Genomic DNA, 27,655 nt, shown 5'->3' with positions numbered 1-27,655 from the left:
GGTTCACAGACTTCACTCTTGGGGTCAGATCTCAAGGAAATAGCTCAAGAAGAATAGTAATTATAGAGTGAGACTCTCTGCCCAGGTGCCTGCAGTTAGGTTACCTAAAGTTCTGTTCGCAACATTCCATTGCCACAGAAAGTTCCTGTCTAGAGTCAGACAGACAAGGGAGCTCACCCCAAGTCTGCCATTTAGCTGTGTGACTTTAGATGACACTTAACGTCTCTGAACCTCAGTTCACTCCTTGATAAAATGGGGATATTAACAGTCCTGGGGTTGTATATTAAAGGAGGTCATGTCTATAAAGTGTCTACACAGCGCCCTGCCCAGTGTCCAACAAAAGGTGGCCCTTGTTATTGTAAGGTGAGTACTGGACGGAGCCTGGAGAGCGTTCCCGCTTGCGGAGGATGAGGTGAAGTCTCAGCTTTCTAACTTGAAGAGGAGCTGATATCTTTGACTCCTAGTTTATTTTTATTACAAAGTCAGAAAAAGGAAAATAAACTTCTGCCACAACTTCGCAGGAGTCCACCAAAATGTAAAGGGAAGGTCTTCAAAGGGTGTTAAATTCGCCTGAAACAGAGAGGAAAATGCTGAGCGAGGCTCCCACTCCCACCCGAGTGTCAAGATTGGGTGCCTCCAAGGATCTGGACATGCACATTTTTTTCGAGACTTGGTCTGTGACAGGAGTTTCACATCCCCAAGTTCGTTATTTTTATCTCGGCTTTGAGGGAGAGGGAATCTGCCCAAGGTCCTAAGTTAGGTGACCCTGTCTGGCAAGGTAACCACCGCACAGGTAACTGCTGTGCAGCCTGGGTGAGGGGCAAGCATCCGAAGGGCTGTGAGGGCGAGGGTCTCGGAAGCGGAAGGCTGGGCGCACGGTGGGTGCAGGCCCCGGGTGATGGCAAGTCGAAAGTCCTGGCCTCTCACCCATTCCGCTCCGGGAGCCCCGGGCGCGCCCCGCGGAGCAGCCCTCCTCCCGCCAGCAGGGGGAGCCGAGGAGAAGGCGGGCGGGAGGCCGTGATGCGCGGAGCTGCCGCCGCTCCCTCCCGGAGTCGGGACCAAGGCTGCCGCTCGCCCATTCGTCCGCGGCGAGACTCCCGGACACAGCCCGAGCGGGATCCCGGACTCGGAGTCCCGGAGAGAGGCCAGTCCCGCGTCGCCAACACCCCGGTCCGCGCCTGCCCGGAAGTGCCGGCGCTGAGGGGGCGGGGCCGAGAAGCGCTTCCGGGGGCGGGGGGCGCGGGCTGGGGCGGCAGCCGGAGCGGCGGGGACGGGCCTGGCGCCGGCGGCGGCGGAGGGGGCGCCGCGGGCGGGCGATGTGAGCGCGGCGCTCTCCGCAGGTGAGGCGCGCCGGCGGGGGGCGGTGGGCGGCGGGCGAGGCGCGGGCGGAGCCAGCGGAGTCGGTGGCAGCCCCTGGCCGCTGTCCGGTTCCCTCTGGGCGCGGCGGGGCGGGAGCCTCCGCGCCTGGTCAGCCCCGCGGGCCGGCGGGTGGGCGGGTGGTGCGGGTTGGAGCCGAGGCCGGGCGGGGTCCGGACGCTCTGGGCACCTGCTCTGGTCCGGCGCGCGCCCCCAAGGGGCCAACCCTGCTTGGCCCCGGAGTCCGGGCGCTGCTGGCGGGTCTGAGGGCAGCGCTCGGCCAGCTGCCCCGGGCTCCCCAGCCTCCGCCCGGGCGTCTCGGGATCCCCTGCTTCCGGGCCCCTCGGCCCCGGGGGCGCTCCCCCTTTGTACGGGGAGGCCGGATGGTTAAGTCCCCGGGAGAGCCGGGCCGGGCCGCGGGGTCGGCCCTGCTGGTGGCTGCAACCGAGCTCTTGCCCCACGCCACGGCTTTTCTCCAGGTAAACAGGCGGCGGCGCGTCCTGCTTGGCCCTGGACGTCTCCATGGTCACTCTCGCCCTCAGACGGTCCTGCCATTACGGAGGGCTGGGCTGGCCTGGGTGTGTAAACAGTGTCCTTCTAGGCTAGGCGGCTGTGCCTTGGGGCATGAATAGTCTGGGAGTCTCAGTCTTGAGGCTTTCAGCAAGCCTTTTCCATGCTGGGTCTCAGTTTCCCCACCTGATCAGTGAGGGTTTTAGATAAGCTCTCTAAAGACCCTTCCAGCTCTACCATTCTGTGTATGTCTGAAATTGGAATGGCTGTCCCTGGTTCAAGATACTGGGCAGCTTCACCGAAGACTTTTTGCAAATGTGGACTTTTTAGCCGCTTAATACACTTGTTTTCAGACAGGGTTTAAAATGAATCCAAGAAGCGTTTCTAAACCTAACCTTATCCTAATTCATTCCTTGCTTTTGTTCCTAGTAGTAGTCAATCACATCCTGCTGAGTTTTTGCGTGCAAAATTTTTTTTTGTTGTTTATATCTGCCCATTTTCTCTTTGTTCCCTAGTCAGGCCCTCTTTACCTCACATCTGGATTATCGCAGCAGCTTCTTAGCTAGTCTCTGACTTCAGAAGTCCCCCCACCTCTCCCATCCTTCCTTTATGCTAATGCTAAACTTAATATAGGAAGTCAAAAAAAGAGTTGAGTGTTTGCTTGCTTATTAAATGTCAAGATGCTGTTCCATGTGGTGGGGTAAAGTCGTAGGAGGCACACTTCCAGCCTCCAAGCAGCTTTACACTGGGTGCTGAGACTTTACCTGTGGAAAGGTAATTGATGAGACAAGCCTGTGTGCTGTAGAATTAAGAGGAAGGAGAGATGGAGGTTACTATAGGCCAAGTGGTCAGGAAAGGCTTTAGTGAGGGGGTGGGGTTTGAGCTGGCTGTTAAAGGATGAGTAGGACTCTGATAGGAAAAGAAGAATCAGACCCAGTGATCCCGTGGAGTTAGTGAATAGACCAGTTTCCTTGTAGAGAAGGGTGCTTAAAGGAAGGGAATAAGGAAAGATTGGCTGGGCTAGTTTCTGAAAGAACTTGAACACTAGGCCAAAGTTGAAACTATTCTAAAGGCAGTGGTGAGAGGCAAGAGACTAGGGGTGGCTCATGATCATTTACAGGAGGGGAGGGGAGAGGCTGGGGGCCAGGAGATCAGCTAAAAGGCCACAGGTATTTATACCACTATTCAAAGCTGAGTACATCCTCTGCCTGCCACACTGCATCCAGTCAGTGCCCGCCGTGTCTTTTCAAGGCTCTCCTCACCTTCTTGGACCTTATTTGCTGCTTCTCCTCCCCGACTGTCTCCTGCAGAAGTGAGTTTGTGACTGCTTCGAGGGCGTTGCGCCTCTTGTTCCCCCTTCTGAAGTCCTGGCCTCCTTTTTCTTCTCCTCTGTGTAAATTCTCCATTTCACTTCCTTCAAGCCCCTGCTGAAGATATACTTCCTCCAGAGGGTGTTCCCTGACTGCCCTACCCCCATGCCTTTGTGGCACTCAGAATCTAAAGCACAGGATTCAGCACTTGTTCCTCGGTTACTGAACTTGCTCTTGTCCCAGCTGAAGTGGGTGTTTTTTTTGAGGGCATTTTGTCTTAATACTTCTCTTGCAGCCCTTGTAATATCTAATACTGTAGCTGGGCTTTTGTAATAGGTATGCAAATACTTCCTAATTTTTGTTGGTAAATGACTTAAATTTTTTTGAACCGCCCCTTTTTAAAGGAGAAGCTTTTATTAGTTATCAGTTTTCTCTGTCATATATCATTTACGTCTAATGCTGCCATTCAAGGTGGATGTTTTCAGCTTTCATTCTTCGAGTGCAGATAACATAAAATGAATCTTTGAAACATTAAAATGTTTACTCTTGATTATGGGAAAGGAAAACATCATGTAATTCTTCAGTTGGAGGCTGTGGGGAAAGTACATCAGCTTTGGAATCAGACCAGTCTGGGTTTGAATCCCAGCAAGGCTACTTACTAGCCATGTGAACTTGGACAATTTATATAATGTCTCTGATCCTCTGTTTTCTCATTTGTAGTATGGGGATAATAAAATCCATTTCCTAGGGTTTTGTGAGTTTTAAAGTGAAAAAAAGTATATGAAGGAGGTAGCAAAGTTTATAGCACCTAGTAACTGCTTAATATTTACATTTTCATCATCATCATCATCATTATTAGGTGTAAATTTATCAAGGTGGAGAAATGATAGGCTGCCGAACCTCGGTGTATTTACTGAGCTGTGTATTTCTACATGTCTGTGGATCCTACTTTTACCTTCCAGCTGAAGCACTTGTCAAAAATGTCAGTATCACAAATCTATAATGTGTCATTATGTTTTATTCCCATTAATTTTCATCTTTCTCTAGTTTAAATTCTGCTTAATGGTTTTCAAACTTCTTAATTGTGTCCGTTTAATGTTTTGTAGCTGACAAACTGCTGAATTTAGCTTAGTGAAGGTCATCAACTGAAGGCAGTTTAATTTCTAATGGTTATTTTCTGGTTGTATTGATGGCATGGAAAACTTCATGGAAGAAAGCAATTCAAGGTGAGCTTTTCGAATCCTTTTATCTTTCGAGGTGGGACTTAATATATTTCCCAGGTCTGGTGTCCCCTGAAATGCCAGCAGTAAGCAGATAAGATGCTACTCCTTGACTTTTTTGAGTTCTTTGCCTTAAGAAAGCTTATTCATTCCTTTAACTGAAACAAATCTTTCTATTTCATGATAGGATTTTAAGCATCTAATTGCCCACTTCATAGACAGAAGTAAGAAGAATGGACATTATGCAGAGAAATGGCTGCAAAGTACAAGGAATTGTAACCCCTTAATTATCACTGTGTTGGTGTAATGATACACCCTTAAATGAGAAATTTTTTTTCCACTCAAAGGTGATCAGTAAGACACTAGCACCAATAAAACCCCTACTTCTCACCACTGTGCCTGGATTAAAATCTTATTCTTACGGGAGATAAGAATTCTGGCTCTGAAGACTGTCAAATCCAGGTTCAAATCCTGGCTCAGCCAGTCATTAATGAGTTTGGGAAAGGTTCTTAGTCTCTCTGAGTGTTTTCTCATCTGTAGAATGGGGATAGCTGCCGTGTCTATCTCATAGTGTTGTCATGAAGATTCAGTGAGCAGGTAGAGAGCTTACTTAGTGTACAGAACGCAGTTGGAGCTCAGTAACTGTTACTGCCAGTCAGGTTAAAGAGTCCATTCCTGCTCTGCTAGGAAAGCTCAGAAGAAGCTTCTGATGTTTTGCACTGACTGAAAGACAGTCTCCACTGTCAAACGAAACCGCACTCTCAGAATTATTGTATCTGAGCAGACTTGGAGAATGTTAACGCCTTGGTAGGAAATCTAACAGTTTGGATAAAAATGTTCTTTCAGGCTCACATGAATTAATGCAGTAAGAACTCTAGACTTGTTTTCTTTTAAATTAGGATGAGTACTTCATGAATATCCATCACGGAATGCCATTTTATTTATTTTTTTCTTGCATTGGGTTTCAGCGGCACCAGAATGTTTCATGCAGGCCTGGTGTTATTCGGCTGCTGCTTTCTGAAGGATTAGATTGTATTTCATGACAGCTCAATTTTAGTTTTTCTCTAGACCCAGGCAGAAATACCTAAGAAAGTTATTTTTGTATCCTTGTGACTGCTGTCACCATGCCTGTTGTCCCCAGTGCTTCCATTCAGCGGTCTTGTTAATGACTTTTTGTTTGGGAATGATAAGGGATCTTCAGGTCTTCAGTGCCTGATAGAGAAAGTCTAGCTTGAGTTGTGTCTCCAGTATCAGCAAGTGACTGAAGCCAGCAGGTGCAGATCTGGGTTTGGAATCATGAGCATCTTGATGGAGAATAATGGGTACTTCCTGGTGCCTTAAACAACTTCCAAATTTGTAACCTTGCTTTCCTTTCTTGGAAGTGTCGCAGGGTATTTTTAAATGAAGTGGAGCAAATTAGAGTGTTTATGGGTTAGATGGGAGTGAACCACCTTGCTAGATTTTTCCTGCTGGTGAGAAGATCCTACGTCTCTCGGGTGTTCAGCAGGAAAAGTTGAAAGCTGAGGGTGCCGCCATGGTGGCAGTCATGGATTTTGAGCCACAAGCTTGGTTTAGGTTGCTGAGAGCCTCTCTCTGCCAGACACACTGCTAGGCTCTGGGCACACAGTCCCTGCCCTCAGAGAGCTCACCACTGAGGGTGTGAGCTCAGCAGCACGGGAGGCTCAAGAATCAGCACATCACATTTGCTTAGGTTTTACACTTTTACTTTTGCTCTGGTTGTCATTACTGGGAAACAGTTCCAGGGTTTAAGACCAAGGATTTTGTAGAGGGGATTTCAAGGCCCATGTGGGTGTTTTGCCCAGATGACATTTAAGTGTCTTTTCTCATCTTTAGGTTCTCTTTAGAATGGATTTGCAGTGTGGGAAGATGGCACTAGTCTAGGTTCTGGTTTTCACTGTTTGGTTTCCTTACAGCTTAACAAAAGGCACGATGCAGAATTTTATTAGTCAGTGAAACGGTGCCTTAAGGAGAGGGCTAGGTGTGCATGTTTCCTCTTTCGTGAGCATGTTACAGTAGGAGCAAATAACTGTTCCTTCTGTTCTCAACTGTGTTTTCTGTTTTCCCTTTTAGTAACCGCATGTTACCACATTCATCCTTGGCTAGTACAATTTTTGATTACTCCCAAATTGTGCCTATTGGACAACTCTGTTCAGAGGCCCAGTGGGCAGCCTAAACTCAGCTTGTCTGAGGTGGAACTAACTTCCAGAGTGGATAGCATCCCTCCGTCTCCAAGCCCTGTTGAGTCCTTCTTTGGACTCGTGTTCAAATTGGCTGCCACCGGAATCCAGTTTGAGATTTCCAGTCTCGTATTCAAGGCCGTCCACGTTCCCACTGTGGCATTCCTCTTTCCCTCATCGCTCCTTGTACCTGGGCCCTGGCCACTACCCCAGACACCATACATTTTCACTCCAGTGTTCTTTGCTTCTGCCATTCCTCTGCCTGAAGTGTTCTTTCTGTTCCATTTGAAATGCAAAGTCCTGTTCAAATATTACTTCCACCATGAAGATTTTATTTATTCTCTTTGATTAAAAAAAATTCTCTTTGGTCAAAAGTAATCAGTCTTGTCATTGCTCTCATAGTTCTTTGTTTCTGCCTCTATAATTGTCTGCTTGATACAATAATTACCCATTTGCAGCCTATCTTTCCCTAGATTCCTTGGTTTTAAAAATTATATATTTTTAGGAAAAACCCTATACCATGTCTTAAAAGAACTTTTAGTGAGAATAATACAGCTATATGATAAAAAAATTCAAAAAGTATAAAAGTCTGTTTCCCTTCCCTTTCCCCAGTCTGTAGTCCTCATTCCCGAAAGTCACCAACATTAATGGTTTCATGGGATTCCTTCCAGAATGGATACAGCAGTATATACTTGTTCTTTTAAGAAAAGTACATAAAGTGAATCACATATATACATACAGATTTTTCTATGGCTTGCTGATTTTGGCTAAATATTAGAGCTCTTTTCCATGTCGAAGGATACAGGTCTATTTATTCTTCTTAATGGCTGGGTAGTGTTTCATTGTTGATTGGTTTTTTTGTTTTGTTTTGTTTTGTTTTTTTGAACAAGTCTTCTCTGGATTTTGAGCTCGTTTCCCTCTTTTTTTTTTTGCTATAGCAAATAAAAGTGCTCAGTGGACATACATATCCTGATAAGCTATTGTAAGTACTGTGTATTTGTAAGCTTAATTCTTAATAGTTAATTGTGGGCCAAACGATGAATGCTTTTTACATCTTAATTGATATTACCAGATTATCCCTCAGGATTACACCTGCACACTTTTAAAATGTGTGCAGGTCTGATGGGTTACGAATGGTATCTCATTTTTTCTTTTTGTAATTCACATGACTTGATCGTGAATAAAGCTAAACATCTTTTCATATGTTTTTGATCACTTTTTCTTTGAACTGTTAATATCTTTTGCACCTTCTTCCATAGGATTTTGTGTGTCAGTCCAAATCTGTTTGAGTTATAATATAGCCCTTTGTCAAATGTGCACGTACTTTCCCTCAATATGTCGTTTATCTTTCTGCTTGGAGGGTGGATTTTTTATATTATATATTTCTATGTTGTCAAATGTATTTGTCCTTTGTGGCTTCTGGGACTTAATGTCATGCTTGCAGAGACCTCTATGACATTACTATAAATAAATTCACCCATGCTTTCTTTTAGTTATTTTTTGGTGATAGTTAAGTCTTTTAAAAATAGTGTCAGAAGACTATAATGACATTAAGTGGAAAATAATAGGACCCTCCTTACATTCCCTGGTGCTTTATAAGAAATTGTTAAATATGCAGCACCTTTGAAAACTTAGGGAGCTGTAATTTCCATTAATCGGGCATTTTATTTTATGTGAACCTATAGTGGTCATATAGAAGAGCACTCACTACCTTTTTGCCTCATTTGCTCAAACTCAGTGGGAGGAGCCAGGTGAGAGGAGGAACAGAGTGGCGATGAACTGGCGTCTGGCCACCCTTCCCAGGATCAGCCTTGTCTCTTAGATTATGGTCAGCTGGTTTCCCTGTCTTTATGAAGTGTGACTTTTTTAAAGCTCCTTCAGGTCAAATGTATTTATTCTTGGTGAGCTTTGGAATCTGGATTAGGGGGTATCATTCCCTTGTTTGTAGCGTTTCAGAACAGCGTCTTGTCCTGATGCCTGGGTGTGGTCATATGTTCTGTAGCTTTTTTTGGGTGGAAGCTTGCAAAGATTTCAAGCAGCTTTACTTGCTAAGCCTTGTTGTCATATGGTCTTGTATCAGATCTTAGTTTTCTTTTCAGAGCATGCATGCATGTTTATTTCCAGGACCCTTCTCCTTCACTTCGCACTTCAAGTCTGTGGGTCGAGTATCCCAGGCTGGCTTGTATGGTATTTAGGGGACAGCACCTTTCCCCTGTGGCTCGTGCCCACACTGCCTCGCTGTGTGAGTGGCCTCCCTTCTCTGGTTGCCCAGTCTGCCTGAACTCCCCAGCATGTGGCTGTGCTCTTCCCGAACCTGGTCGCTCTTCACTCCTCACGGTTCTGTCTTGCTCTGGCCTGTGCTGGCCTTGCTGCTGTCCTCAGTGCTTTCAGACCTGGCTTCCTCGCTACTTGGTCAGTCCTGGATAGCCCCTCACAGTCTGCTGTTGCTTTTTAAATGCCAGTCTCAGTGCTGCTTTGAATTCTCTTGAACTTGGGCTGAACCTGTGTCTTGGCAGCATCTGCTCTCTGTGACTTTCACCCTCGAACACCAAAAGGACCACTTACTTGAGCCCTAGGTCGGTGGTTTCTAATGAATAGAGGCTTTAGCGTATGAAGATAGCTGTTTATTTAAAGCAGGTAAAATCAGCCAGGATGCAGGGCTCTGACGGGGAAGCGGGAGTAAAAGCTGTGAATATGGAAGGCATAATATACTGCAGCTGGAGGGCCACCTGGGACTTTTTTCTGATCATAACCCTTCCTTCTACCGGTGACTTAGATCTAGAAAAAAGGGAGATTTTGATCTTGAAAGAGGGTTCTATGGTAAATCCCTAGAGCTGAGATTACTCATGCACAGGGCATGTGCGCTTGTAAGTTCGATGGATGTTACTAAAATGCTCCCTTTTGCCTTTCTTCATCTCCTTCCTCCCTACAGAGGAAGGAGTAAGAGCCCTGGGCAGTGGTAGGAGGTTGTCACCTGTCACTGTCCCTTTCCCTGGCCACCACCCTAGGGCAGGGAGGTAACCTAGGGCAAGCTTTCGTTTCCTCCTGCCTTTCCCTCAACTCTCCTGCCTCCCTTACTGGTCCAGCTACTCCCCTTGGGCAAATTAAACAAGGATAAGGGGTTATTGTGTAGGGGTCTAGATGGCCAGACTTTGCAACAGCCCTGAAGAAGTTAAGTTAGCCTCTTGGAGCCTCAGTTTCCTCACCTCTCAAGGGAGGGTAATCGTACCTGCCTTCTGGTGGAAGGTCAAGAGAACTCATACATATGTATGAATAATACATATAAGGCCTTTACGACATGCCTAGCATGTGTCGAGCATTCAGTAAATATTGTAATTGATGATGATGATGATGATGATGATGATGGGCTTTTCCAAGTAAGGGGGGAAGGCTAAGGAGTGTGGTGGAAGGTGACAGTGATCCCCTTGGGCAGTTGCTGAGGCTGGTGTGGAGGTGGCTGGACGAATGTCAGGACTGCCCACGTCCGAGGTGGTCCTTCCCAGAACCCACTGTTGAGACCGATGGTGGCAGTCTCATCAGCTGACTGTGGCAGAGGCTGTGTGTGAGGTGAGAGCTGCTTCCCGAGGGGTGAAAGCATTCTCCAGTTAAAGAAATTGGAGAGCAGAAAGTTTGTGTGTCCATTGGTTGAATGAGCAGAAGAGCGTTATGAAGAAATCGGGGAGCTGACAATTTTGAACTTCCCAGAGACCATTTCAACTAATATCCTCTTTGTATATGTTTTAAAAAGAAGTATTTCACATTGTTATCCAAAGTATAGTTTTAACAAACAAAACCAGAATGAGTATTGTTAAAATAAGTATTAATGGTATTGAAGAAAAATATCCAGTTTATATATACTTGTTTTTAATTAAAATATAGCAATGTAAATGTCTAGTTTGGGGATTTTTTTTGTTTACTATTGATATAGTGGGACAGAAAGACCTGTGATTAATCTGCTGAATTAAAGAATACTGATTCTGATGTCTTTAGTGAGTGGAATAATCAAATTCATTATTGTTTTCTGAAGCAGCTGCAAACTTAGTCTAAATGAAAAACTAATATAAATCACTTCTCTGCATTATCAAAAATGAACTCCATTCCCATCTCTCTCTGAGTTGGGAGGAATCTGCAGTAAGCCTGTATCAAACTGCAAGACTGGGACTCTTATTTATCTTTGAGTTCCCTTTGGTTTTGTGCACGTAAGAGATTGAAATTGAACATACCCTATAAATGTAGAAAAATAAATTCCCAGTCAGTATGTCATTTAGTGATTGCAGTTAAATCTAATACTTGCAGCACATTGGACAAAAGGCTCGTTTTCTTAATTTGCAAAGAACTCTGACAGTTCAATAGAGAGTCAGATATGGGCAAAGGATATGGGTAGGCAGTTCGAAGACAAACTTAGACAAATTACCATTGAAGATGAGAAAAGATGATCAACCCCATTTATAATTAAATCACAGCAAAACAGTGAGATACCACTTTTAACCTGTCAGTGTGGCAAAGGTGAAAAAGTTCAATATTCATTATTAGCAGTTACGGGGGTACAGGCACTTCACGTGCTGTTGGTGAAGGGACAGTTGCTGCCACCTTTTGGGAGGTAAGTTGGCATTATCGATGGATGTGAAAAACTAACGCAGTAGCCCCTCTGCTAGGAGGAACTACTATGACTATTTAAATGGTTTCCTGCTTTTGGTATCACCTGGGGACTGATTAAGTATTGAAGACATGGTGGCACATATGAAATTCATTTATATGAATTTCATGGAATACTATGAAATCAGAAAAGAGAATGAAGTAGATGAGCTTGTGCTGCTGTGGAAAGATTTTAAGGTATATTAAATACTTTTTTTTTTTTAACATCTGTATTGGAGTGTAATTGCTTTACAATGGTGTGTTAGTTTCTGCTTTATAACAAAGTGAATCAGCTATACATAAACATATATCCCCACATCCCCTCCCTCTTGCGTCTCCCTCCCACCCTCCCTATCCCACCCCTCTAGGTGGTCGCAAAGCACTGAGCTGATCTCCCTGTGCTATGCAGCTGCTTCCCACTAGCTATCTATTTTACATTTGGTAGTATATATAAGTCCATGCCATTCTCTCACTTCATCCCAGCTTACCCTTTAAATACATTTTTAAAAAGCAGAGTACAGAACAGTTTATGCTGATATATGTTTATAATTTTCTCTGAAAGAACACCCAAAAACTCTTTCCAGTGATTGAGAGGCACTGGAGAAGAATTTTGCTATCCATTTTATATTTTTCTGTACGATAGTTTGAAGTTTGACCATATGCATATATTTTATTTTAAAGATAAAATTAAACATTGATCTAACTTTGGTGTAGGCCCACTGACATTCCATTCAAGGGAGAAATCAAGACCCTCGAGGAACCAGTGATTAGCCCATGCTGGAAAATTGCAGAGGAGTGGAGGGTTCTGTTGGAACTGATGTGTCTGTGAGAGGTTCTGGCTTCCTTTGCTTCAGGACCGCTGGACCTGATGTCAGGTCTGGGTGTGGAATTGTGATTAATTATGCCTTTTACTCCTTTTCTGTGACTAGGACTTCAGTTACCTGTAAATTCCCTGTGTGTCAGTCTCTGAGAAGCCTCTTATTCGAGAGTGTTGCTTGTTAGCAGCTTTAGGCAGGAGTCTCTGAATCTCATTGTCACTGCCGAGAGGACGCGTCAGTGTCAAGGAGAGGAGAATGGAGCACTTCCTTTCTCATTTTGCAGAAAAATGGAATTCCTCCTTAGGTGTTAATCATGGTCTTTCATTTTTCTCTTCAGTGATTTTCTTTCCAGTGTAGTTCTGTACTTTTTTCTGAGAAGAAGATAAAAAGCCACACAAAGGAGGAAGACACCTCATTGTGGAGCTATTTTCAGTTTTACAGACTATTTCAGAAATGCTTTTTTGTTTTCCTTTTTCTACTGGTTTTTGCCCAGGACTCTGTACCTTTAAAAAGCTGAATCCACCTTTCTTTTGCCCTTTAATTCCAAAAGTCACTATTTACACATCCTTGTGTCCCGAAAATGCTGTAATGAATAGGTAACATTTGACCACTTGGCAGGTGCCAGGCAGTTTCTGTGCTTCTAGACGGCAGTCTGGTGCAGTTATGAGCATGACCCCTGGAGCCAGACTAAGTTCATCTGTTAACTGCGGGACCTTTGGCAAGTGTCTTAACTTCTTTTCTTCAGAGTCTTCATCTATAAGATGGCAGCAATCATAGTATTCCCCTAACAGAGTTGATAAGAGAATCAAATTAATTAATCTGTGTAAGGTGTTTAGCACAAGATAGGTACTCATTATATGTAAGCTATTATACACATTCATTGCATGAATTTCCCTCATTCAACTACTCCAACAGTCATGTTGGGCTGTTCTAGTCATGTTCTAGATACAGAGATCAAGGTTGATGGACTTGTCTAAGGTCACGTAACTATTTAAATGTTCATTGTTACTATTTTTATTAGAAAGTGGCACAACCAGGATTCATATCCAAGTCTAACTTCAAAGCCAGTTCTGTTTGTTACACCATCCTGTCCACCTAAAAAAAGTCTCTAATAGCTAACCTTGATTGCCACGTGCCAAGCAACCATTGTGCTAAGTGCTTCCTACATGAATTCCTTATAACAACCCATAAGGCAAAGACTATTGCTATTGATACTACCATTAAAAACAAAAAAACTGGGCTTTCCTGGTGGCGCAGTGGTTGAGAGTCCGCCTGCCAATGCAGGGGACACGGGTTCGTGCCCCGGTCTGGGAGGATCCCACGTGCCGCGGAGCGACTGGGCCCGTGAGCCATGGCTGCTGAGCCTGCGTGTCCAGAGCCTGTGCTCCGCAATGGGAGAGGCCACAACAGTGAGAGGCCCGCGTACCGCAAAAAAAAAAAAACAAAAAAACAAAAAACTGAGACTTGGAAAGGTTATGAAGTACCTTGCCCAAGGTTTTACAAATGGAAAGCAGGTATCATTTGAATCCATATCTGACTCCAAATTAATGCTTCTGATGGTTATATTAGGATCTTTTCTTATCTCTTAAAAACTAGATGAGGTGCCTTAAATTTTTTTAATGTTACTTATTTTTAATAAGTAATACATTCACATAGTTTAGAAATTTTAAGAGTTCAAAATGATTCACTGAAAGCTAATGGGCCTTCCAACTACCTCATCCCTGTCCCAAGAGGCTATTTGTTTTTGTGCATCATTCCAGAAATATTTTGCTAATATTTATATATGAATATATTGACACAGTGAGGTGTATATGTTTTCATAGTGCTTTATACAAATAGCATATATACTGCTCTGCATCTCAGCTTTTTCATTTAGCAATATATCATGGTGATTGTTTCATACCAGTATGAAAAGAGCTTCCTTATTCATTTTTTCTGGTGGTATAATAGTCTTTAGTATGGACATACCATAATTTATTAGCCAGGCTCCTCTTGATGAGAATTTAGTTTGTTTCCAATCTTTTGTTATGAGCTGTCCTGTAATAAATTCCTAGAGTTGAAATTGCTCAGTCATGGGGGATCGTTTGTAATTTTTCTGGATACTACTGAAATGCCCTCCAAAGTATTTGTACCATTTTATACTCACCAGCAGTGTCTATGTCAAATTATCATCTAGTAGGGATTTAAAAATACATATATTTTTGTCATTCCAAGTAATACATGTTCACTATAGAAATTTGAAAAATACAAAGAAGAAAGATAAAACATCTTTACTCTCACATTAATGTAAATATTTTGTATAATTCTTTAATATTATCTCTATGTATATTTCATATTTGTAAATACATATATACTTTTAGAAATATCATTCTGTATATTCTGTGATTACCTGATTTTTTAACAGCTTTGTTGAGGTATATAACTTACATATAAAATTGACCCATCTTAAGTATAAAATGCAGTGACTTTTAGTAAACTTAAAAAGTTGTCAAGGGCTTCCCTGGTGGCGCAGTGGTTGAGAGTCCACCTGCCGATGCAGGGGACGCGGGTTCGTGCCCCGGTCTGGGAAGATCCCACATGCCGCAGAGCGGCTGGGCCCGTGAGCCATGGCCGCTGAGCCTGCGCGTCTGGAGCCTGTGCTCCGCAACGAGAGAGGCCACAACAGTGAGAGTCCTGCGTACCGCAAAAAAAAAAAAAAAAAAAGTTGTCAAACTATCACCGTAATTCAGTTTTAGACCATTTCCATCACCCATAAAGATCCCTCTTGTTCATTTGCAGTTGATCTGATTTCTTGCTGTGTTCTTAAATATTTATTCATCAAATATTTATTGAGTGTCCACCATGTGCCAGGCAGTTATCTGGCACATAGTTAATATAACAGATAAAAATTCCTGCTCTCATGGGAACTAACTTACATTTTGTGGAACTAACTTTGAATTCTTTAACGTCATTTTAGTGATGATACTGTATTCAGTATATAGCTGTATCATACTTTAATAATTCCCTTATTGTTGGACATTCAGGTTGTTTCCATTGTTTGCTTTGTAATTGAATGTAGTTATGGATAAATTTTTGTGCCTATATTCATGATTTTGTTTTTACAACACAGAGTGCTGAGTTGAGAGAAATTCCCATTTTAAGGCTTTTGTTGTATTTGCCTACCAGAAGTATGTGAGAGCACCCCTCTTCCTATAACACTGCCAGCTGGGTTGCGTTTTTAAGCCTGGGCGATTTGAGAAAGAACAATTGTGTCTTGTGTTAATTTTTATATTTTGGTTTATTGATGAAGTCGTTAAGCATTTTATCCCTATGTTTAAAGGCAATTTAAATTTTTTTTTTTTTAGCATCTGTTCATATTCTTTGTTCACTTTTCAGTTGTTACATTTGGCTTTTATTGATTTGTAAGAGTTTTATACTTCCCTGCCATAGATGTTATATTTTTCATAATTTGTCTCTTTTTGTTTTTTGGTAAAAGATATTTTTTAGAGGTATAAAAGTTTTACTTAAATAGTTAAATCTCCCTTTCTTCTTCTGGTGTCTGCCTTTGTGTGCTCAGAAATGTCTTCTCTTGAAGTTATTTTTGGGTATGTTGTGAAGAAGGGATCTAACTTTATTATTATTTATTCATATTATCCAAGCAGCATCTATTTCCAGAAATCTTCCTTTTTCACTGATTGAAAATGGCCCCCAAAGGCCCATCCTGGTCTGATTTCTATCTACTTGACAGCCTCCTGTGGCCTCTGCCCTTGCTCCTTGTCCCAGCTGTGCCACAGTGCTCCAATATTTCCTTCCTTCCTGACTTGGGCTCTCATCTCTTTGTGCATGTGATTCCTTCTGTCTGGAAAATTGGAACTTTCCCTGCAGCACCCCCCCTACCCCCCAATATTTGGCTAACCTTTATCATCCTTTAGGTCTCAGTTGAGATATCATTTGTTCAAATGGCCTTCTCTGACCACTCCTCCGTTATGAAAGATCTCATAGCTCTTATCACAATTTACAACAAGAGAATTGTAGCTTACTTGGAGCTGTAGTGCCAGGCATACGGAAGACTCTCAGTATATATTTACGAAATGAATGAATTATAGCCTACTCATACATTTTGACATCTATATGTTTGGCTGTATTTTTCTTTTTCTAAAATTTTTTCAGTATTTCTTCTTCTAGATCTAATGTCCAGTATGGTGGCCATTGCTCACACGGGGCTACTGAGCACTTGAAATGTAGTTATTCCAGATTGAGACGTGCTGTAAATGCAAAATACACATCACATTTTAAAGACCTGATATGACAGGCATGAAATTCCAAGAGTGTTGTGAAAATACTGGTGACTTAGTATGAAAAAAAAGAATATAAAATATCTCATTAATAACTTTCTAATGTTGAAATGATAATGTTTTAGATATATTGAGTTAAATTTTATATTTTTCCTTTTAAACAATATAACTGCTAGAAAACATTACACACATGGCTTGTGTTGTATTTCTATTGGACGGCAGTGTTCTAGATGAATTTTAAAATCATTTTGTCAAGTTTCGAAGAAAATACTCCATTGGGCTGCATTATATTTATAAACTAACTTGCGGGGAACATGTCCATCTTGATAGTGTCAAATTTTCCTACCAGAAGCAGGATATGTGTCTCTGTTTATGCATGTTTTTGTCCTTATTAAAGTGTTATAGTTTTCTTCTTGTAGATCCAATTTTTTGTTTATCCCCCAGGTATTTTATAGTTTATGTTAATATTGTTGGCTGTAACTTGTCATTAGCTTACCTAACCGGTTTTTTATGAATAATAATTTTTTAAATCCTTCACTTATTACATCCTGATTCTAACAGATTTTTTTCAAGCAATTCTTTTGTGTTTTCTGTATAAATAGTCATATCTCCCTTGGATGATAATTTCACCACCTCTTTTCTAAAGGCTATATGCCTTAATTTTCTCTTGCCTTTTTTCTTTGGCTGGAATTTCAAGAACAACGTTAAGTAAAAGAAGTGATGGGCAGACAACCTTGTAGCCTTCCAGGCACTAGCAGGAATTCCTTTACAAAAGTGTTTACCATAGAGTGTGCCAGGGAACACTAATTCTTTGGAATATTAATATGTGTACCTTGAGAGAAGAGTTTCATGGTTAAATGAGTTTGCAAACTGCTGAGTTAAATAGAATTCTAGCCTGTAGGACTTTGCAGATGGGTTAGTATGCTAATATGTTTTTTAATTCCTAGGAGGTAGGGATATTGAGCTCGGGGCTTGTGTTCTACTAAATACATTTTGGGGAATGTAGGTATATTTCCTTTTTAAGGGTGATGTTGCCATTAGTTTGCAGTAGATGCTATTATATTAGGAAAATATTGTTCTATTCTTAGCTTATTAAGTATTTTTATCCTTACTTTGAAAGTAACTTTTTAAAATGCATTTTTGGCATAGAATTGATTTGGCCATATGGTTTTTCTCCTTTGACTTATTGAGGTTGCAGATTACATTTGTGTATGTCCTAACATATAGCCATTCTTACATTTGATCATAATATATTATTCTTTTAATAGGTTATATTTGCTAGTATTTCCTTTAGGATATTAAAGTAAGTCTGTTTAGTGAAGTCTCTACGTAGGTAAAGTTGACGGTCTTTATGCTGTTTGCCATATTCTAATGTCAGACTTATGCCATACGAACTGAGATGCTTTAAATATTTTAGCATGCATCTAGAACAGTGTGAATGGCCTGAGGATCATTTGTGCTTTGGCACTTCTGTTTCTTTTTAATTCTGCCAATTTATGTTATCCTAAAAATATGTCCATTCCACTTGGATTTCAAATTGATTTCAATCATAAATCTAGGATAAATAATGGCACAGGGTTCCTCTCTAACTAAAATGTTTTAATAAATTCTGAGGTGGTTAAGAAAAATTCTGATGTGATTTATCATCACACTGATTGATCTTTTTCTGCAAAAGTTTTAGATTTCGTTGCACATTGTCTTGTCTTAAATTTTAAAACTTTGTGATTAAATACTGTTCTGTATTAATTACATTTTTGTTTTCTTTGGGTTTAGTTTGTTCCTTTTCTGACCTCATAAGTGATTTCATTTATTTTTATTCTTTATTGTTTAATGATAAAAATTTTTAAGGCACTGACATTGTTAAAATTTGTTAGTTCAGAACCCCAGCATTTCATTGTGAAAAATTTCAAACATACCCAAAAGTTGAATTTTACAATAAACACCTGTATACTCAATCTAGACTCTACACTTGTTAACATTTTATTTTGTTTGCTTTATCACATATCTGTCCATCTCTTTTTGGATGCATTGTTAGGTAAGTTGAAGATATAAGTAAACTTCATTCCTAAACCCGTACTGCAGATTTGATGTGAGTTTTCTTATTTTCTAAATAGCTCTATTCCTTATTGATTTTCTTTTTGATTCAGTGCTTATTCAGGAGGTGTTTAAATTTCTCTTGATTGGGTTTTTTTGTTTGTTTGTTTGTTTTGGTTTTTTTTTGCGGTACACAGGCCTCTCACCGTTGTGGCCTCTCCCGCTGCGGAGCACAGGCTCCAGATGCACAGGCTCAGCGGCCATGGCTCACGGGCCCAGCCGCTCTGAGGCATGTGGGATCTTCCCGGACCGCGGCACGAACCCGTGTCCCCTGCATCGGCAGGTGGACTCTCAACCACTGCGCCACCAGGGAAGCCCTATTGGTTGGGTTTTAAAAACAAAAATATAAATGTGAGATCTAATTTTGTTGTTTTGGTCAGAGAATGCAGCCTGGGCTCTACACCGTTCTGTAGTTTTGAGTGATCAGGGCTGTGGGCTCTAGGCAGAGGGCAGCCAGCCTGTCCTGAGCACGCCAGCAGTGTGAGCACTAGCCGAGGACGATGCACTCCTGACGTGTCCGTCACTCTTCTTGATCCTCCTGTCTAAAAACTCTTCACTGAAGGCGGCCGAGCATTGCGCTATGAATTACCAACCCAAAAGGATGTAAATGTGTGTAGAGCTGAAGGGGAAAAAATGCACATCAAGACAACAACTCAAACTCTAAAAAGGTTTAAGCTCCACTCAGTATCCAGTGTGCTGTATACTTGCAAAATACCAATTGGAAATATACAAATAAGGCAGAGCATTTTTTTAAATGAATTTACTTCTGTTTTACAGAGTACTTCAAATCCTCAAAGGTAGGTGAAACAGAAAAATATATTTCTTAAAAGGATACCAAGTTCTCAGCTAGAGCTAAAATGGCTCTACTGTATGTTACATGTTTTACTTTGATCAAGATGTATGTCAGGTAATTAGGAGACTTGGCTAATGGATCATTAGGTTATTTATCTTTAGGTGAATTAACCAAGGCATGAAAGACTGAAAATAAGTAAGAGGAGAAAAGAAATGCTCAGGCGGACCCTAGGAGGTATAGTAGCTACAATGGAGGGGGTGGTGGTATTTTTGCAAGGCTGTGTTTATGCCACTTGTACTTAGTGAGGAGTCACTGGCGAATTATGAAACTCTCTCTTTCCTCAGATTACGCTTCATGTCAGTAGAAATGGACAGCAGCAGTTTTATTCAGTTTGATGTGCCCGAGTACAGCAGCACCGTTCTGAGCCAGCTAAACGAGCTCCGCCTGCAAGGGAAACTATGTGACATCATCGTCCACATTCAGGGTCAGCCGTTCCGAGCCCACAAAGCAGTCCTTGCGGCCAGCTCCCCCTACTTCCGGGACCATTCAGCATTAAGTACCATGAGTGGCTTGTCAATATCAGTGATTAAAAATCCCAATGTGTTTGAACAGTTGCTTTCATTTTGTTACACTGGAAGAATGTCCTTGCAGCTGAAGGATGTTGTCAGTTTTCTGACTGCAGCTAGCTTTCTTCAGATGCAGTGTGTCATTGACAAGTGCACGCAGATCCTAGAGAGCATCCATTCAAAAATCAGTGTTGGAGATGTGGACTCTGTGACCGTCGGTGCGGAAGAGACTCCAGAGAGTCGTAATGGAGTTAAAGACAGCAGCTACTTTGCCAACCCGGTGGAGATCTCCCCTCCATACTGCTCTCAGGTACGGCAGCCTACCACAAGCAGTGATCTTCGGATGGAGACGACACCCAGCAAAGCCTTGCGCAGCCGTGTACAGGAGGAAGGGCACTCGGACCGAGGGAGCAGTGGGAGCGTCTCTGAGTACGAGATTCAGATCGAGGGGGACCATGAGCAAGGGGACCTGCTGGGGAGGGAGAGCCAGATCACTGAAGTGAAAGTGAAGATGGAAAAGTCTGACCGTCCCAGCTGTTCCGACAGCTCCTCCCTGGGAGACGATGGCTACCACACCGAGATGGTTGATGGGGAACAAGTTGTGGCCGTGAATGTGGGCTCCTATGGTTCTGTGCTCCAGCACGCCTACTCTTACTCCCAGGCAGCTTCACAGCCAGCCGGCGTAGCTGAAGCTTTTGGAAGTTTGAGCAATTCCAGCCCATCCAGATCCATGCTGAGCTGTTTCCGAGGAGGTCGTGCCCGCCAGAAGCGGGCTCTGTCTGTCCATCTGCACAGTGATCTGCAGGGCTTGGTGCAGGGTTCCGACAGTGAAGCTATGATGAATAACCCCGGGTTTGAGAGCAGCCCCCGGGAGAGGAGTGCAAGAGGTCACTGGTACCCGTACAATGAGAGGTTGATCTGTATTTACTGTGGAAAGTCCTTCAACCAGAAGGGAAGCCTTGACAGGCACATGCGACTCCATATGGGAATCACCCCCTTTGTGTGCAAGTTCTGCGGGAAGAAGTACACGCGGAAGGACCAGCTGGAGTACCACATCCGGGGCCATACCGACGATAAACCATTCCGCTGTGAGATCTGCGGGAAGTGCTTTCCATTCCAAGGTACCCTCAACCAGCACCTGCGGAAAAACCACCCTGGCATAGCTGAAGTCAGGAGTCGCATCGAGTCCCCTGAGAGAACAGATGTGTATGTGGAACAGAAACTAGAAAATGATGCGTCGGCCTCAGAGATGGCCCTAGATTCCCGGATGGAAATTCACACGGTGTCTGATGCTCCTGATTAAGATGGTAAAGAAGTGCACCCCACAAAGCACATTAATCAACGCCTGTTTGTGATTTGCTTTGTTGTAACCTTTGGTTTTCCCAACCATCTGGAAATCTCTTGGTCTCTTGGCAGTTTTTCTAAGGTTTCTGGAAGGAACACTTCATTGTGTTTATCCTTTCCCCCGCCCTCCCTCCCTCAAGGAGCTCAAAGCATGAAGGGCAGCGTATCCAGGGAAAACACAGGCTGACAGTATTCCTCTTTGGCTGAACTCTTCATCCAAAACCTGCCAGTGATTTAGCTATGCCAACTGGTTGACCCTACATTCTCTGCCAAGAGGCATACTCCCCCATTGTGTGCACTGGCACCAGTGCATTTCCATGGAGGGAGACTGGGATGCCGTCAGCTGATACAAATGGGTAACCTTTTCTAATTTAAAATTACTTTTAGGGGGTAGTTAGACAATTTTTATATATATATATATAATAAAGCAATTATTATATATATAGTATATATACATTCTCAAATTTGATTTTATTCTGGTTGAGGTGAATGTAAGAGGAATATATAATTTAATACAATGTGAACAGGGCTTTTGACTCTGTCTCGCCCCTACCTAATATGTTAGGGTTTTGCCCCTTTATTTCCCTTATAAAAGAATGTTAATAGGTTTTCAAATATATTAATCATTGTGTCCAAAAGCAAGCAAAGCAAATCACAGTGTTCATAGCTCTGCTTCATAACAAATACATAAACCAAATGCCATAAAATGTATTCAACTCTAGTTGGAAACCATTTGGAATTTTTGTTAGTTGTCCAGTAGGTAAGCTGGATGACCCGTGGTGCTGACCTTTTTACATACAGTAGTGTTATATTAGTCAACCCCAAAGGAGCAGTGGTTTTCAATGTTTTTACTGGCCTATGAATCTACCTTCATTCCGTACTGTAGAAACATACCAGGTAACTAAATCGAATCACTCTCTACCGTGAGTTAGTACTCGCACTAAAGGAAAGGGATTTGTAGTTCTGTCTACAAAATTCTCCAAGCAGTGTTGTGGTTTTTTTTCTTCTTTCTCTTTTCAAACAGCCAGTTCAGGTGCACAGCAACTTTTTCTACATGCAGTTCCCAGGGAAACTGCAGAACTTGGAATTTGTACTTTTTGTAAAGATATACTCTATGGGAATTGCAAGCAATATATCTATCTTAGTATTGTGTGAGCTGATGAGAGCCTCCGTGGCTCCCCCGCTCTCTCAGTGTTTCCTGCTTGAAGAAACCAACAGTTAAAAAGCCCTCTAAGATACTCTGTGTGTCACCAAATCTCTGTGTGTCACCATTTTTTTGGTCACGTGGTGCTATTTTTATGTTATGTATCTTTTAGGTCAGTATAGTTGTAGAAAATGTGAAATCTAATGGTAAAAGTGAATTATAATTTTTTTCCTCTCTTGAGTTTATAGCTTGAAAAAAGACCTCAAAAGCATGTGCTGGCAAACACATTACTGTATAAAAACATACCCGAGTCCTATTTGGATAATGTTTTATTAGTACTTGAGGAAGTGTCTTCAGTTTTATATTTTGTTCACCCGTGTGCTCCTAGTATACAAAACGGGCTTTATGAGATTGCCCTGGTACTGTGTACTCCGGCAGAGAGTAATGTTGTAAGCAGTTTGGTGGTGAGTTTGTGCTGCAGGCTGTCGGTAAGATGTCAGCACTCCAGGCTCTCTGCTTGAGAACCTTGGCCCTGAAACTCACAACTAGTGTGTCTCCACGGGAGAAGAGCACAGACCACCTAAGAGAAAAACAAAAGCGAAATTCGGACCAACCTCAGAGGCTAGGAGTTAAAGGAATACAAAAGTAGATGTTTGCTGGTTTTCCGTGCTTTTTTGGCTCTTAAAATACCAAGAATGGAGTTGGGGTGGGGGGTGTTTGGGGATTTTTTTTTTTTTTTTTTTGGTTTTTTTTGGGGAAAAAATCATTCAGGCCCTTGTGTGTGATCGCCCCCGGGGGTGGTAGCTGTGCAGTAGCATCTCTTCAGCACAGGGGATCTGTTCACGCGTGAGCCGCTGCTCTCCACATCAGTGTTACTACGTACAGACACACGCGAGTCCTGCCGCTCCAAGGAGCGACTTCTGCTAACCGGGTATATAGTATGCCTTTTCCTGTCAGACTGCCTAAGTCAGGGGTCTGTTCTCTCCCTGAAGCACTTGCTCAACTCCTGTCAAAGCCGTGTGCCTCAAGGGGAGGCTGGACCCCAAGTGTTTACCCACTTAAATATGTTCTGGGGTTTCAGGTAAATGTTTGTGATTTTTTTTCCTTACATGAATAAGTTTGATTTTTTTTTTTTCCGTCAAAGAATTAAATGCAAAAAATTTGTGTTGTGATACAAATTAAGTTTGTGACAAGAAGCGCCCAAATCGAGGACATGAGAGGTCAGGCTCAGGGAAGGAGCCTCCTTTTCACTCAGGCTTGGGGCCTTCTGAGAGGTCTCCAGAGCATCCTGTGATAAACGAGACAAGTGAGGAGGGGCGGCACTTGGGGCAAGCGCCTTGAATGTCCTGGTTCTTGTCACCGTGTCCGTCTTAACCTTATTTACATGGAATTCTTTGTATTTGTAAATTTGTTTAACTGGTTTGAGTTTACCAAAGAGTGACTTATCCAAAATTGTCTTTGACAAAAATATACATTGCTTTGATTGTACAGTTCAGGTTCAGACGTTGTAATGGGACTGTTAAGGGGCAGAAAATTGATTGCGTTTCTCTCTAATAATCATGATTCCACATTTTGCAAGTTCCACTTGCTCCCATTCATGTTGCTAACACTTTACCCTTTCCACTGCTAGCAGTGTTAAGAATGAATTCTCAAGCCATAACCCAGTACTGTAAGGTCCCACAGGGCTTCGAGGGAGGCCGCACGCGGGCCAGCACAGAGCTGCGTGGCCTCTCTGAGCGCGCGCACTGCCTGCCGTGCTTCTCAGTGTGCAGGGCGAGTGAAAGATTAACTCCGTTCACATCGGGCAGCAGCAATTAATTGTGCCTTGTCACATGAGGATGTGCCAGGAGGATTAACGTGACCACAGAACAGAAACATTCTCTCCCCGAAGTTCACTTCACGTCTCTGCAGACGAAGTCCGCTGTGTAACTCCTTAGAGCGACTCTTTTTGGAAAGCAAAGTCCCTATTTCTGTACAGTTTTAGGTTAGATGTTTCATTTATAACAAATGCAAAAATCAATTAAGATAAAAGTGATATGTGAAGAAATCTTTTACAGTAAAATATATCCTGAATTCATATAGGTTTGTTCATAATTGAGTCTCTTCTTGAGCTACCTTCTCAAATACGTAGACAATGTGAAGACAGTGACAGCGTCCTTTTCTATAGGTGTTTAACCTGTTATTACAAACTGTGAAAACAAAGAATTTTATACTTTTACTAATGTGTGTGGTTTTAAACAGTTATTTTCATTCTAATCAGTTCTCTACCCTCTAATTTCTACTAAAGCTGTAAATACATTTAGAAATTATATTTGTAAATACAGTATATGAAGTCAAGTTAATTTTGGGGTCAGTGGAAAGCCTCCCAATTGGCTCTGCCTTGGCAGTTTTGTTTTTTGTTTGTTCTTTCTTTCTTTTTTTTTTTTTAACAGCAGAAAGGATACTGTCGGTTCACTGTTAAGCAGAATATACTGTAGAACTAAATTGATAACTTCTAAATCTTCCAGAGCATGAGTAGATGTCTTTTCTAATGATAGCAGTTATAACAAGTCTTTGTTTTTCCCCTAGCCCAGACCATAGGCCTGCATATTTTTGTGTGTGGTTTTGTTTTTACTTTTGTTTTTACAGCCTAGACTCTAGGAAGAATTTGCAGGAACACAAAACAAGGGCTGGGAGGGCATCATCTATGTGAATGAGCTTTACTTTAAAGAAATCAATGTATTTTATTTTAACAATGTTTTCCATTAGTGACTGTGATTTTTTTTGTCGTCGTCGTCGTTATTGTTAAATTCTGTAATGGTTTCCTGTGAAGCCTCCACTGAAAGGGACTCAAATATGCAACACCTAAACTATTTTCCAAGGGCACATGCCCCTTGAATGGTGCTTCTAGACTGGTCAGGGTTATTTATTAAATTTTATATATGAAAGTATTGGGGAATTATGTAAATTCTTTATATGAAACTATCTAGTTCATAAATCATAGGTTTCATATTACTCAGTGCAACTGAACTGAAAGTTCAGAAGAGTCATTCACATTGTTCGAAATTTGTAATGGTTGTCACTCGTCACATACGTCTCTTCAGTAAGTGCCAGAGTGTTTCCACTGTTTCTGCCCAGTGCTTGACTTCTCGGCCCACAAGAGAACCTTTTCTCTCTGGTTCCCCTTGGGTCTGGCACAGACAGGGCTGGTGTAGTTCTCTATCAAGTCCTGGAGTTAGCCTTGCAGCAGATTCAGTAAACAGACCTCTTGCTGCCCCTCAGTGACAAGTATGCTGTGAATTCAACCTTTGGACTTGCTGCCCAAGCCTTTGGTTGCTGCCCTGAGTATAGTAAGAGGTAAACTTACCTGGTTTCTTCGAGAATGACCATTTTCCTAATGTGAAAACCATCTCTCTCACCACTTTTATTAGTAGGGCTAACATTTTTTTCCGTTATAAATGGTTGAGCAATTTGAATGACTTAACACAGTGTCATTATCTTGCAATATAAACTGGTAACCTCACAACTCCACACTTCATCACCATATGAAGTAAATGAAGCTAGCTAAGCGGATGCTGTATCAACTAGTAACTTGCCATTAAGGATTATTTTATAGCATGAATTTAAGACTATTTATTCAAATGATATTTTACTCTTGTATTCATTTTGTTTTAGATTTGTGACATGAATACTTCAGTGCTGCTTAATTTTGTTCTGAATTCTTGTTTCTTGCTTGTAAATGGCTTTTTTATGGTATAAAGTCAATGGAAATTGCTGTTTGTAAATAAAAATGCTGCTAGAGCAGATGTGCTGTGGTCTTCCTCCGGATTTACCTCTTCTGGCCCCCTGAGTTTCACAGGCTCTAACAAACATCCTCCGGTGTCATAGTTTCTGTTAACCACTGTTTTTGAAAGGTTAGGATTTCCTAAGAAGCTCTTGTGCCACCGTGCTGCTGCAAAGACGAGAAAGCAGCAGATCTGTCTCTGACCTTTACCATGTGGGGTAGAGACTGGATTGTCAGGGGGCCGAAGTCTGCAGCCAGGATCGCTGGTGAACCCTTTCCGCATTTTCCTGCCGAAGTACCCTCTGGCTCCATCGAATGTGCCTTGTTCACTCCCACCACAGAGCTTGGAGGTGCACACGCCCTGTCTCCTGCCTCCAGCTCTCTGAAACTGAGCAAGACCCTGTGGCGCCCTCCCGGGTACGGAAGCCTTTCCATGTCCCCCATATATTGTTTTCAGGAGGAAGGTTTCAGCCTCCTAAACCTTCCCTGAGTACCAAAGCGCAGATTCAAACAGTTGCTAATCAGAAAAGGGAAGGATTGCAGAAACAGGAGGAGCAGTCAAGAAACTGTAGTCAGCTACGGGCAGCGCCTGGTCCCTCCTCAAGGGATATATACATAACAATATACCTTTGAGTTCTGCGGGAACTAAGGCCCCCCCAGGTGGAGTTATTCAGGCGGAGCACCAGAGTCCTGGAGCACTACCCTGTTATCACCAACCAGTCAGAAGAAAGTCACACACCCTGCAGCCTTCACCCCCAGTTCTGCCACCGTCCTCCTTGCTTGGCGCTAAAATAAACGTTTCTCTGCTCCAAACTTCGACCTTTTGGTTTGTTTGGCCCACGAACTTCTGTTCGGTATGACGTCTTCTCCCGAGAAGCCAGTTAACTCCTCCTCCCCAGATTTTATTAATAGCTCAGGCCTCCCTCCGGCAGGGAGCCCTGCAGCAGCCCTTCTAGGTCAGGCCCCTTTAACAGAGCCCTTTGTTGAGCTGTGTTCCTCCAGCCCTACAGCGTAATTCATTGCTCTGAAAAATTGGTAGCTGTGTATTGATTAGATTATTCAATTAATGTTTCTCCCTCTAGCCTGCAAGCTCCATAACAGCAGGGATCCTGGACTGTCTCCCTCACCTGTATATCCTTAGCCCACAGCGCCTGGCATCGCAGCAGGCGCACAGGCAGGATTGAATGAATGAGCAAAAGCAGATATTCTGGGAGGGTCAAGCAGGGCAGTGTGGCTGGGAGGCGGGCCAGGATTAAATTTAGCTCCTGTGCTGATAGAGCTGACTTGCTCCTTGCTGTAGAACAGGTTCTCACCTTTACGGTCGAGCAGGCAGTGCGATGGTGCGTGGTGTAAGAGGTCCACGTAGGAACTGGCTTCATTGCTAGCTGGCAGCCTGCGGGACTCTGCAGGTACTAAGAGCATGATGGAGAAAGTGCATCGACTTGCGTGAATCTGGAGGTCTGGCTTCTAGCCATACCTTTGCCTGATACCCTCTTCAGCCCCAGTTTGTCTGTAAAACGTTGGAGCTGCACTCATGGCTCAGGTAAGTTGTGAGGCAGTGGCTTCTGTAGGTTTGCTTTTTCCCTGAGGCTGGAAAAGTCACCCAACATCAAGAATCAGGGGCGAGCCT

General features: G+C 42.7%; 2 protein-coding genes across 4 annotated transcripts in view; both read left to right on the top strand.

The window, feature by feature from the left end:
* Positions 1-742: 742 nt before the first annotated feature.
* On the top strand, positions 743-26,040 carry ZBTB34 (zinc finger and BTB domain containing 34). Of its 3 annotated transcripts, none has more exons than XM_060014141.1 (2): positions 743-778; positions 19,553-26,040. In XM_060014141.1, the coding sequence occupies exon 2, from the start codon at positions 19,563-19,565 to the stop codon at positions 21,075-21,077; it is 1,515 nt and encodes a 504-aa protein (XP_059870124.1). In that variant the 5' UTR covers positions 743-778; positions 19,553-19,562; the 3' UTR covers positions 21,078-26,040. The 3 variants fall into 3 exon arrangements, with proteins under 3 accessions (XP_059870124.1, XP_059870122.1, XP_059870123.1); XM_060014139.1 differs by lacking the exon at positions 743-778 and adding an exon at positions 1,281-1,340; XM_060014140.1 differs by lacking the exon at positions 743-778 and adding an exon at positions 18,985-19,442.
* RALGPS1 (Ral GEF with PH domain and SH3 binding motif 1) overlaps positions 1,283-27,655 on the top strand; it is a 329,731-nt gene continuing 303,358 nt past the window's right edge. The window contains exon 1 of the mRNA XM_060014138.1: positions 1,283-1,340. The gene's annotated coding sequence lies outside the window, so the exon portion shown is untranslated. The remainder of the gene's footprint in view (positions 1,341-27,655) is intronic.

Source organism: Delphinus delphis, chromosome 6 (genome assembly GCF_949987515.2).
Source record: "Delphinus delphis chromosome 6, mDelDel1.2, whole genome shotgun sequence".
Lineage (NCBI taxonomy): Eukaryota > Metazoa > Chordata > Mammalia > Artiodactyla > Delphinidae > Delphinus > Delphinus delphis.
Note: the sequence above shows the minus strand (reverse complement) of the source record. Positions and strands in the feature narration are given on the sequence as shown.

Coding starts and splice junctions, on each gene's coding strand:
- ZBTB34 (XM_060014141.1), top strand. CDS start 19,563: ATGTCAGTAGAAATGGACAGCAGCAGTTTTATTCAGTTTGATGTGCCC.